The sequence below is a fragment of the Centroberyx gerrardi genome, chromosome 23 (assembly GCF_048128805.1).
Source record: "Centroberyx gerrardi isolate f3 chromosome 23, fCenGer3.hap1.cur.20231027, whole genome shotgun sequence".
Classification (NCBI taxonomy): Eukaryota; Metazoa; Chordata; class Actinopteri; order Beryciformes; family Berycidae; genus Centroberyx; species Centroberyx gerrardi.
The window spans coordinates 10,968,776-10,979,368 of NC_136019.1; the positions used below are offsets into that span (position 1 = coordinate 10,968,776).

Below are 10,593 nucleotides of genomic sequence, written 5' to 3' on the forward strand. Positions count from 1 at the left end.
TTAATTTAAGTTGTATAAAACCATTCTTTGTCCAGCAAAAGAACTCCATACAAATTGAACATTGTTATTCAGTTTCCAATTGCTTACAGTTGCCTTATCCAAATTTGTGTCTGAAAACAATATTTCACATTCCATACTTTATATTCTATACAAGACAAAGTCCTTTGCCTGCTTGGACTAGGAAACACAGGTGTTATGAAACACCAAAGCCAATCATATACATATGTAGACTTCCTTTTAAATATGAAGTAATATAAAAAATACTCCAAAATACCCCTGTATGTGACTTACTTATCAAAAGTTTTTTCAAACAGCATGCAGGCCCCAGGCCTCAAGGTTAAGAAAAATATTACTTAAATAACCATTTAAGATGAAAAATGTCAGCTTCTTAACATAGTAATAGTCCAAACCCCTTTAGCCTGAGGACTGCATTGTAATACACTGATGAAGTGCTCCTCCAGATTTCAAATTTCCCATCAATACTAAAAACATGCTGAAATTTAACTTGCCATATTCCTCTGACATTCATTGCCAAATATATAAAAGTCAGTCATATGTTTTTGCACCCTAAAAATAAGATTCTCAAAGAAAGATTTTTATTTCACTTCGCCTACCACCACTACAACACGTCTCATTCATAAACTTTCCTTTATCCTTCTTTCAAACCATTCAGCTACCAACACTTAACTTCTCCAGAACTTCTGTGCGCACAAAACCTAATTTCCATGTCTATCTTTCTCCCTCCTTTCTATCTCTTCACAAACCCTCAATAGTACATTCCTTAACATCACCTGCATTACAGAAAACCACCCAAGACTCCTCATCACCGTTTCAGATTCATAGTAAATGCTTCTCCACTGCTAATGTGTGTTAAATCAGCCCAAAGCTCCATACCTCACCAACAACATACTGATACTAAACTGTAAGGATCCATATAGGCCACATGCCTTCTCCACATGCACAGTATAACCAGTTTTAATGTTTTTTGACAGGATTCCATATCATCTTCATACTCAGGACCCTTACACCTCCATAATTTAGTAAAGAACTCTTTGAAAGATGATATAAAGATTGCCAACTAACCATTTTGTACATTGCCAGCTCATATTCAACAAGCATAGAATGATGAAAGAACAAATTGAGATTGCTGAACCTCACTGATACTGGTGTACAACTCAATTCAGTGTTATTTGGCTCAGAAGAAACCAAATATTAAAAACAATAAATACATTTTTAAAATGGGGCAATGGTTGGTGTGTATTTGCCCCGTTGCTACATCGATTTTCACATTCGGTGACAGATTTGGTGCGCCTCTGAATTCTGACCCCGACAGCAATGACAAATCACCAGTGGTGATGATGTAAGAGGCTGGAGGCGGAGTCAGAGGTCAGAGGCCGGAGCTCCTCAGCAGGCCTGCAGGATGGGCTGGTACGGCTCGGCCAGGACCTTGTAGCGGATCTTGGTGTTGGTGACGGCTCCGTGTTTCTGACGCAGGTGCAGACGCAGCTGGCTCTTGTGGCGGAAGTGTAGGTCGCACTTCTCACACTGAGGGAACAGAGGTCAACAGATTAGATGGCATCAATACAGCAACAGAGCTCATAATGAGGATAATATGAATTTTAAACTTTACAGTGCTTCACAATCATAATTATAGCTTTTAAGAAGACGACACTGAATCTCTGACAACAACAGTCCTGTGATACTCTGTGTGAGTGTTTGCATGCGGTGTGTTTTTGTTGGTTCACGCGTGCCATTTGGCTAACAGACGCTCACCGTGTACGGCTTCTCTCCGGTGTGAATGCGCAGGTGGCTCTTCAGGGTCTGCAGGTGGCGGAAGCGGGTGCCGCAGGTGTGGCAGGGGTAAGGCTTCTCCCCCGTATGGATCAGGACATGGGCCCTGAGGTGGGCCACCTGCACCCGGACAGAACACACAGACAGGGTGAGGTCAGAGAAGTTGGACTGGGGTAACAGTTGAAGAAGCAAGTTAAAGCTGCACTAGGCAAGATTTTTATGTAAAAGCACACCCATCTTATCAGCCTAAATCACGTGGGCCTGTAATAGAGAAAAGCATTCCATCCCCAGTAATTGAGATGCCATAGATTCGCCTATTTGCCCAAGTAAAATTCTGGTATTAGGTGTGGACACTCCTCTGTCTACAGGATGTGACAAATCAAGCGCTCCGTCCAGAGAAAGCTTGACTCACCAACATTAGATCTTTTTCCTCTCTTGCCCCTTTTATAACCTTTGGTATATAGCGATCACAGACCAGACATGAGCATGCTGTGTGCAATTTATTGTTGCATCACATGATTTCTGGTTATTGAAGTTCAGATTTTCTAGTTACCTCGCGCTGCTATTTGGAGTTGTCAACGTGCAAAGTTGCTTAGTGCAGCTTTAAGGGTTAGTTTCATTCCAAAATGAGATATACATCATTTGAGAAAATTGATGCCTGCTCTTACAGAATAATTGCTGGCTTGAAGGCAAAGCTCGTTATGGGTTACTATTTAAGTTATGAGTCATCTAAGACCTTAGTTTCCAAATACTGTTTTAAGACAGAATTATCTGTGTCTTATGGAATATTGACTGATGAGTTACACACACACACACATACACACACACAGAGTTGGACCTCACCTGAACAAATCGTGCACCGCAGGTGTCACAGCGGTAAGGTTTCTCTCCAGAGTGAATGCGAGAGTGAGTCTTCAGGTTGGCCGGTCGGTTGAATTGGGCGCCACACACATTACAGCGGTACGGCTTGTCACCTGCCAGGGCAAAGCTCACTGTGTCAGCTGCTGGTTCACAACGTTAAGACCTCATTTAAAGCTAGAAAAGAGAGAGAGAGAGAGACTTACCTGCACAGACGGTCTTGGCTCCTCCAAGGTTGCCAGAGTAACAATATGGCACATAATAGTTTTCACGCTTGATTGTATGCTGGCTGGGATGGGCAGCTTCTGGTTCAGTGGGGTGCGGTTTTGGGAAAATGGTGCAGGGTGAGACTGAGGAAGTGGAAAAAAAACACAACCATAAACATATTTAACACACCAAAGTATTGTCTGTGATAATAATAGTTTAAAAGATTACTCAAAGTTGATATTTTTGATGTTGCAGACTGTTTTGGCTTATGCCTACCTGTTCCCTCCTTGTGTGTGGAAGGGACCAGGGGGTGATCCACAGAGGGGGGTGGCCCCAGGGGAGGGGCTCGGCCAGAACCCTCGTAGCAGGAGGCCTGCCCCTGTCTGATGGAGAAACACCCACGTCTTGTCATTATTTTGCAGTCAACCTCATTAAACCAAAAATGAACTCAGTGGGGTTTCTATTTTTCCTCTCTCATCTCATAATAATTTAATTAAACATCTTTATTATTCCAGTTTTAACAAGCTTACCTATCAATCTGACCAGGCACTTCTCCAGACCACGCCTCTGCTGGTGCTGTGGGTGTGGTGCCCGTCCTATCAGAGGAGGGCGTGTCACCCTGCAGCTCCTCTGTCTCCTCCTCCTTCACCGTGGTCACAGCACACAGAGGGTTCAGGACTATGTACTTGTATTTTTTCCAGTTGCAGGCCTTGGGGTCTGGAGTGGGTTTGGTGTCACTCTGGAGAAACAAACAAAGGAACAGTCTTGTCACTTACTTGCATTTACCAGTAAAACAAAATGGGTGCCACTTGGATAAATGGTAATATAAGCTGTTTTGGTGCCATGTAGTAACAACCACCCTCTAAAGGCTCATTGCTACATTGGCAGTTTTCACCATTAAAATAAACCACATTTTGAATTCTAATTTCAACAGTGGGTCTTCTTGAAAGTCTGGACCCATACCATGAGGTGGTTGGTAAGGTTACAGGTGTTGGATTCAGCTGGGGAGTTGGGGTGGCAGCTGGAGCGGGAGGGGCTGTCTGGGGACGGAGTCGGGGTGCCGGAGAGGGGCGAGTCAGGCTCTCGCTTCAGCCCCTGTGACCTGGGCTCGCAGGTCGGGAAAGCCCCTGGCTGCAGAGAGCCCCCACCCTCCACTGGGACCCTGCAGGAGAAACACAGGAAGGGCTGTAATGAGCTAAACCTGTCAACAGACAAAGGCAGACGCAAACAATCACACCAGCAGACACGCTCTTGGCGTTCTACACACACACGCACACACACACACACACATGCACACACACACACACACTACATTGTTTTATATTTTAGGCATTTAGCTGATGCTATTATTTAGAGCAACTTATAATGAGTGCAACAGCAGAATACGCTTAAATTCCTAGATCACCAAAATTACAAGCAACCAATAGTAAGATATGCATGGGTCAGGACCACAGTGCTCTCTCTCTCTCTCTCTCTCTCTCTCTCTCTCTCTCTCTCTCTCTCTCTCTCCCCTCTCTCTCTCTCTCTCTCTCTCTGTGAACCACCCTCTGCTTTATAAATCCTTGACAGTGATGTAAAATCTTTCTCTCACCTGGTTGCCTCTACTGTTGGCAGTAATGGCTGGGGTGCTGGATTAGGCAGGTCGCCTCCTCGGGGTGCCACAGAGGCTACAGACACCCTGGAGTCCAGCTCCAATTGAGGGTGCGCTGCACTCATCCTCTCCCTGCAGAAAAAAATAAAATAAATTGTCAACCCCCTCAAGTCAAAAACATACAGAACAGTACTTTAATATCTATCCAATTTGATTCAAAGTCTTCATTAGATCATTTTGGCTCATGTCTCAATTTCTGGCCTGACAGCAGATGTTCTTCTTAGTGATTGACTTGAACCTACACTGCAAAAAATATCTACCTTAACAAGTCATTTAGTCTATTATTGAGTCCTAAACTTGTAATTTTCTTAAAATAAGTGAATAAATCTGCCAATGCAGTTAGATAATTTCACTTGTTTCCAATACAAATCAACTTGTTTCAAGTGTCATTTTCTTGATAGTAGTACAGTGATCTGCCTTATTCTGACTTGTTTCAACATATTGACACTCATTTCTAGAAAATTCCTGAAACAAGTGAAGCTGCATTAGAAACAAGAGGAGTTACCTCATCTCATTGGCAGAATTTTTCTCTTGGTTTAAAAAAAATAAGATTTGAAGGCTGAATTTGAGACTAAATGACTTGTTAAGATGGACGTTTTTTGCAGTGTAATTATGTTGACTTACTGCATGGTGCAGCCCCTCACCTGTGCAGCTGCATGAAGGCCCGGCAGGTATCGGCCACATGATCCATCTGCAGGTAAGTAGCGACAGCGAGCACCCCAGGGACACTGCATGGTGTCAGAGGGAGGCGGGAGGTGTACATGAAGTCGAGCAGCAGGGACACGCTGGACGGGTCCAAGGTGCTGGGGAGAGTCACAGTCATGAGCTGCTCTCCACCGCCGCCGCGCCCCTGGAGCAACACACGGCGCGAGTACAGAGAGTAGAAGAACCCACTGAGAGACAAGGAGGAAAGACAGAAATATTCAAGGTGAGACAGGCAATTATGATGACTATCCATCTGTATGCCAGGCGGTTTATTGGAGGAAATGAGGCAGAAAAGGACAGGAGGCGTGAGACGCAGGGCGTAAGAGAAAGAAGACGATGGCTGTCACAAGCAGAAAACAGGAAAAAGTAGAGGAAAGGGAGTAGAAAAGAAGGGAAGATAGACTGAGAGAGTGAAAGATGAGAAGAAGAGAAGCAAAGACAGGCACATGGCACTGACTAAGAGAACAACTGAGTCAGAGAAACAGAGGAATGGAAAAGAAAAGTTGAGAGGAAACAGATAACAATATAAAGGATTGTGTAAAGGAAAAGATGAGTAAACAACATTCTCTATAATCCAGCGGTGTCCAGTCCTGTTAATTTCAACCAGCTGAATTCACCAGTTAGTCCCCCCTCTCTGGTTTAAGTCTGTGCCAATTAGAGAAATCAGCTGCTGTAGTGTTTGTGTGGAATGACAACCTGTAGACTCTTCCATGGCACAGGACTGGACGCCACTGGCTTTAGAGGGAACACTGGGAGTAAGCCAGCGCAGATATAAAGCATGTCCTGTGCACCCACCTGCAGGCAACAAGCACGGCACAGTGCGCCCGGAGGTGAGCGGTGCCGACAACCAGGGTGGCGTCAGTCAAGATGTTCCTGTGCCGCAGCTCGTTCAGGTTCAGCAGGACGTCGTTGGAGTGGCGTGTGAACTCCTTCACGTATCCCTCTGCCGCGGCCTCAGCCCGCCTGTCCACCCTGTATCCTTCCACCGCTTCCATCATGCTCACCTTCATTTGAAGGAAGGCAGGAGGGAAAAGAGTCATGGATTAGATGTTGCAGTCAGAATTATTTACAATGCATGAATTGGACTGAATGCATATTATAGTAGGGTAATTGAGTCTTCACATGAGCAGGGTCTGATGATTTGATATTAAATTTTGATATGCAGTAGTGACCTACCGAGGTGTAATAGACAGAATAAATAGCTCGGAGTGTCCCAGACACCCCGACTCCTCACTGTTAGGTGAGACCAGCTCCCTACTCGTACCTGTGTGAGAAAAAAACATCCACTTGATCTTCCATGTAAACTTGAGTGTCACTATGCACATTATTGCACACATCAAGGGAGATGCAAAACAATGTGGTATACACCAAGTCAAACAGAGAGATGTGAAATCTCATGAAAAAGATCTTAAATATAATTCAACAACTAACAGAAACCTTGTTTTTGAGAAAAAAATCTGAGAAAAAAACATTTCTTCTGGTTAAAAAAAAGGTCCCTCATTCCCCTAACTGTAACTTGAAAGCTGTCTAAATCAAAACACATGCTGCTTTTTAATAAAAGATAAAAGATCTTGTCTTGACATAATGCACCCCTAGGTGACAACTTTGCTATGATTTGTACATCAACACTAGGTTTAAGGATACATCACCATTCAGAGAAAAGAGGAACGAGATCACTAACATCTCCACCTCACAGAAAAGTGAGTAACGTAAATCCAAGCAAGCAGTTATCAGACAGCCCATGACAAACAACTGGAAAGAACAATATTGAGAAACATCTTCCAACTCACCCCGACCAGCAGGGACGAGAAATAACGTGCGCCGCGCTGACGTCAGACCCGTCGGCTCAGTGGTCAGGCTACAGTGTGAGATGTCTCCAGTAAAGTAGGGGCTCACCTACTGCCTCCACTGGCTCTGAGCAAGACTGTCAGCGGCGGCCGGAGGGAGGGAACTCTTTATAATGTCGTGCAGGAAGCCCCCATACAAGCAGGGCTGCTCGTTTCCTCTTTCCTCAACGGCCCACGCGCACACTGGAAGCAGCGCAGGAAAAGGCCCGAGTCCAGACCCTGGGCTCCAAGTATTTTTAGTGGGCTATTAGTTTTTCTAACCCCATAGCTCTGAGCGAGGTAATGGCAGGAAAGCGTAGTGTGTTTTTGTGCCACGTTGAAAAAATATATAAAGAGGACCCGTGGGGAGACGAGGTACGTGCCTGGCTGTCCAGGAGTAAGCACCGACCGAATCGAGCTTCCCCCACCAACGCTTTCCTCCCCTTCACCCCTCTCCAGGACAGAGGAAACTGTCTGAGAGGAAGCTGGGGGACTAACTACTTGTCGGATAAACAAACTATGCCCCAAAATTGGACAGATGCCATACAGGGTTGAGGTTCTCTCTTGTTCTTTAATCACAACTTTTAATCATTTTACTGCACAATTCCCAAAGGGAAACAGGTCATTTCACACCAAGATGCTGTATTATCAACAACTCTCTCAGGACATGATTTAAATATTGGAGAAATTTAGAGGCAAAAGACTTCAATGCAAACTTGTGCTATTGCTGAGATGACCGATTCAGGTCAGTGTGGTTTAATGAGTCTCCGGAAGCTTCTGGCTTGCTGCCTGACAGGACAGGCGACACGTTATGGGGACTGAGAGGAAGGAAACAAGAGAGGAGGGGAAAAAATCGATACGGCTGGATGAGAGACACCTTCTCCTGCTTGTGAAAAACAACCTCCACCTCCCTGACTGAGAGAAATGCAGCAGACAGATGTGCAGGAACTGCCGTACACACCCGCACACACACAAACACACACGCACGCACATACACACACACACACACACACCTCTGAATGCATCCTGCAAGGCTGCTCAGAGACATGGATGAAAACGCCTGCGCAGGACATCCGTCAATAATAAACCAAGCAGGAGACAAGGGAGGAGAAGGGGGAGTGGGGGGTGGGGGTGGGGGGTGGGGGTGATGGAGAGAGGGGGAACAAGGGTTCAGAGTTCGCCAATAACTAAAAAACAAGCGGAAAGTTACCTCATCCTCAGCGCAGCCTTGGGTTCACAGAGAACCAGGCGCAGGACAGTTCATTGAGCGACTGCAAAAGTGCACCATGAACTGTATTTCCTTCACATCAAAGTATTTCACAGAAGGAGACCTTGAATGAGCGAGAGAGTATTGTTCAAGGTTGACTGAGATAAGTGGTGCTTGCAGAACAGAAACAGATGGGATGGCATTATAGTAACCTGGCTAATATAGCGGAAATGGTTCTCTTATTTTCACTGATAAGGGTGTGGAGTACTGCACTGCACTGAATTTAGATGTAAGGCAAAAATGTTGAATTGACATTTTCATTTAAAGCTGCCAATTATAAGTTGGTAAAATGAATTTTGTCTGCAATAGAATATACTGTATGTTGTATGAATGCAAATGAATCATGCATGAAATACAAATCAGACAACATGACCATGTTTGGTTGTAAATCCTTTCAAAATGTGAATCGGAAGCAACGTGTTTGCGAGGGGTGTTGAGTGCGTGTGTGTGTCCTTGCGCTTTTATTTGTTTGGATGGAGGTCGGATCAATTGTGTGTCATGAAAAAAAAAAGAGAAAAAAGAAAAAGGAAAACAACGATTAAGAAAACAGAGAGGGAGATGTAGGTCTCGGCTACTTCCAGGCATTGTGAGAAGAACGGATGAGGGGGGCGGTTGAGGAAAAGTGAGAACATTACTAAACAGGTTCACCAATGGGCGGAAGCCATTGAGTCTATCCCGTTGGCAAGGCTGGGCTAAGCTAATAGTGACTTCCTGCATCTTGTCCTGTCTGTCAGTGTCAATCAGCAAACCTGGTTTTACTGGTCAGTGGAAAAGCCCTAGCGCTACTATGCTGCTTCTGATAAAATGCATATTGACAATAGAAACTGTTACAAATGTTAACCATCACACTGAAGATGCTGATGAACAGCTTGAAATGTAACTATGTGCTCAAGTGAAGGGCAAAGGTCAACTTTGTGAAAACCTGGGTAATTTCATGAGCTAATAAAATTTTTGACATGTATTGACTTGTTCGGGGATCTCCTCCTCAAGTCACAGAAAGGCAGTGAATCGAGGGGAATCCCCTGGTTTTGTGGTTTCCTGGTTGCTTGGACAGGACTAATTATTGTTTATCTGATAAAAACCACGCTTTGACTCTGTATTCATCACTTGGTGCCAAAGTGTTGACAACTACGGGCCCGACAACAATAACACAGATCTGCATAAACTGTCTCTTCCTGTGATTGCAGAGCGCTCAGGACATATAAGGGCAAACAGTGAAGCGGCACTGGAAGGAGGAGGAGGAGGAAGCGGGGATATCCCAGGGAGAAGCCTTGGTTGTTTGTCCTCTTTTTGGCAAGGGGCAGCAATGGATTGAGAAATAAAAAAAAAAAAGTTTAAGTAAAAACAATAACGCCAAATACTTACAAAACCCTTCCTTTGAAGAAGTGCCTTGGGGAAACGAGTGGGCCTCCAACATGCTGGGTGGGGCGGGAGGAAGTAGAAGAAGAAAGGAGGAGGGGTGAGGGACAGTTGATCCTCGTCCCCTGGGCCTCAGAATAAGAAAGCGAGCAGGGAGGAAGAGGAAAATGTGTTACAGCCCTCTGCACTTGACCTCCATGCTCCCTTCTCCTTGCAGGGTAGAACACTATTAGTTAGTAGAACTGGTCTTAATGTTGGAAAGATAGATAGATAGATAGATAGATAGATAGATACTGCTCTGGCTTTCCAGTAGAACAGGGTCTGATGCTGCTAGAGAAATCAGTGATTTGTGAGAACTACAGTTTTTCATTAATAAATAGAAGGATACTGTGCAAATATCATAGCAAAACGTAAGTCAGCAAATCTTAAAGTGTAAAAAAGTGCCATAAACACACCCAAAGGTCACCCCAAACTCATCACTGAGTATCAATAAGTCCCATTAGTATTATTAAAATAATTGTATAGTCATTTAAGAGTGATCTTAGAGTATTTTAAAGGTCCCTGTTTTGAATTACCTGCTAAAATGCCAGAAAAAAGACGTAAATGCAGTGATTGGTTTCAAAATGAGATACCCAACCATTTAAAACAAATGGCATCCACTTTTCCATATTGACTGCTGGCATTACGGTTAAGCATTAAGAGTTAGTATCCTAAGACATTTGCTTATAAAATAGTTTATTTCTAGGGGGGCAGAATCATTTGTTTTTTCCTCGTCAAATATGTTAATATGGCAATGGATGGATGACAAGCATGTTCCCCCTGCACGCACGCACGCACGCGCGCGCGCACACACACACACACACACACACACACACACACACACAGTTCATGACCAGAGACAGCACGCTACGTCACACATTTGGAATGCA

At 44.4% G+C, this 10,593-nt stretch overlaps 1 protein-coding gene across 1 annotated transcript; it reads right to left on the reverse strand.

Moving 5' to 3' along the window:
- bcl6b (BCL6B transcription repressor) lies at positions 1 to 7,129 on the reverse strand. Its single transcript, XM_071909462.2, has 12 exons — positions 7,003 to 7,129; positions 6,389 to 6,476; positions 6,008 to 6,216; positions 5,152 to 5,400; positions 4,448 to 4,579; positions 3,820 to 4,018; positions 3,387 to 3,595; positions 3,133 to 3,239; positions 2,856 to 2,999; positions 2,635 to 2,765; positions 1,774 to 1,911; positions 1 to 1,545 (listed from the first exon to the last, which is right to left on the reverse strand). Exons 3-12 carry the CDS (start codon positions 6,208 to 6,210, stop codon positions 1,405 to 1,407), a joined length of 1,653 nt encoding a protein of 550 aa, XP_071765563.2. The 5' UTR covers positions 6,211 to 6,216; positions 6,389 to 6,476; positions 7,003 to 7,129; the 3' UTR covers positions 1 to 1,404.
- Between the last annotated feature and the right edge of the window lie 3,464 nt (positions 7,130 to 10,593).

Excerpts from the sequence above, each read along its gene's own strand:
- bcl6b (XM_071909462.2), bottom strand. The coding sequence starts at position 6,210 with ATGATGGAAGCGGTGGAAGGATACAGGGTGGACAGGCGGGCTGAGGCC. Across the intron at positions 5,401-6,007 it reads GCCGTGCTTGTTGCCTGCAG|TGGGTTCTTCTACTCTCTGT; the intron begins GTGGGTGCACAG and ends CTTGTCTCTCAG. Across the intron at positions 4,580-5,151 it reads GCCTTCATGCAGCTGCACAG|GGAGAGGATGAGTGCAGCGC; the intron begins GTGAGGGGCTGC and ends TTTTTTCTGCAG.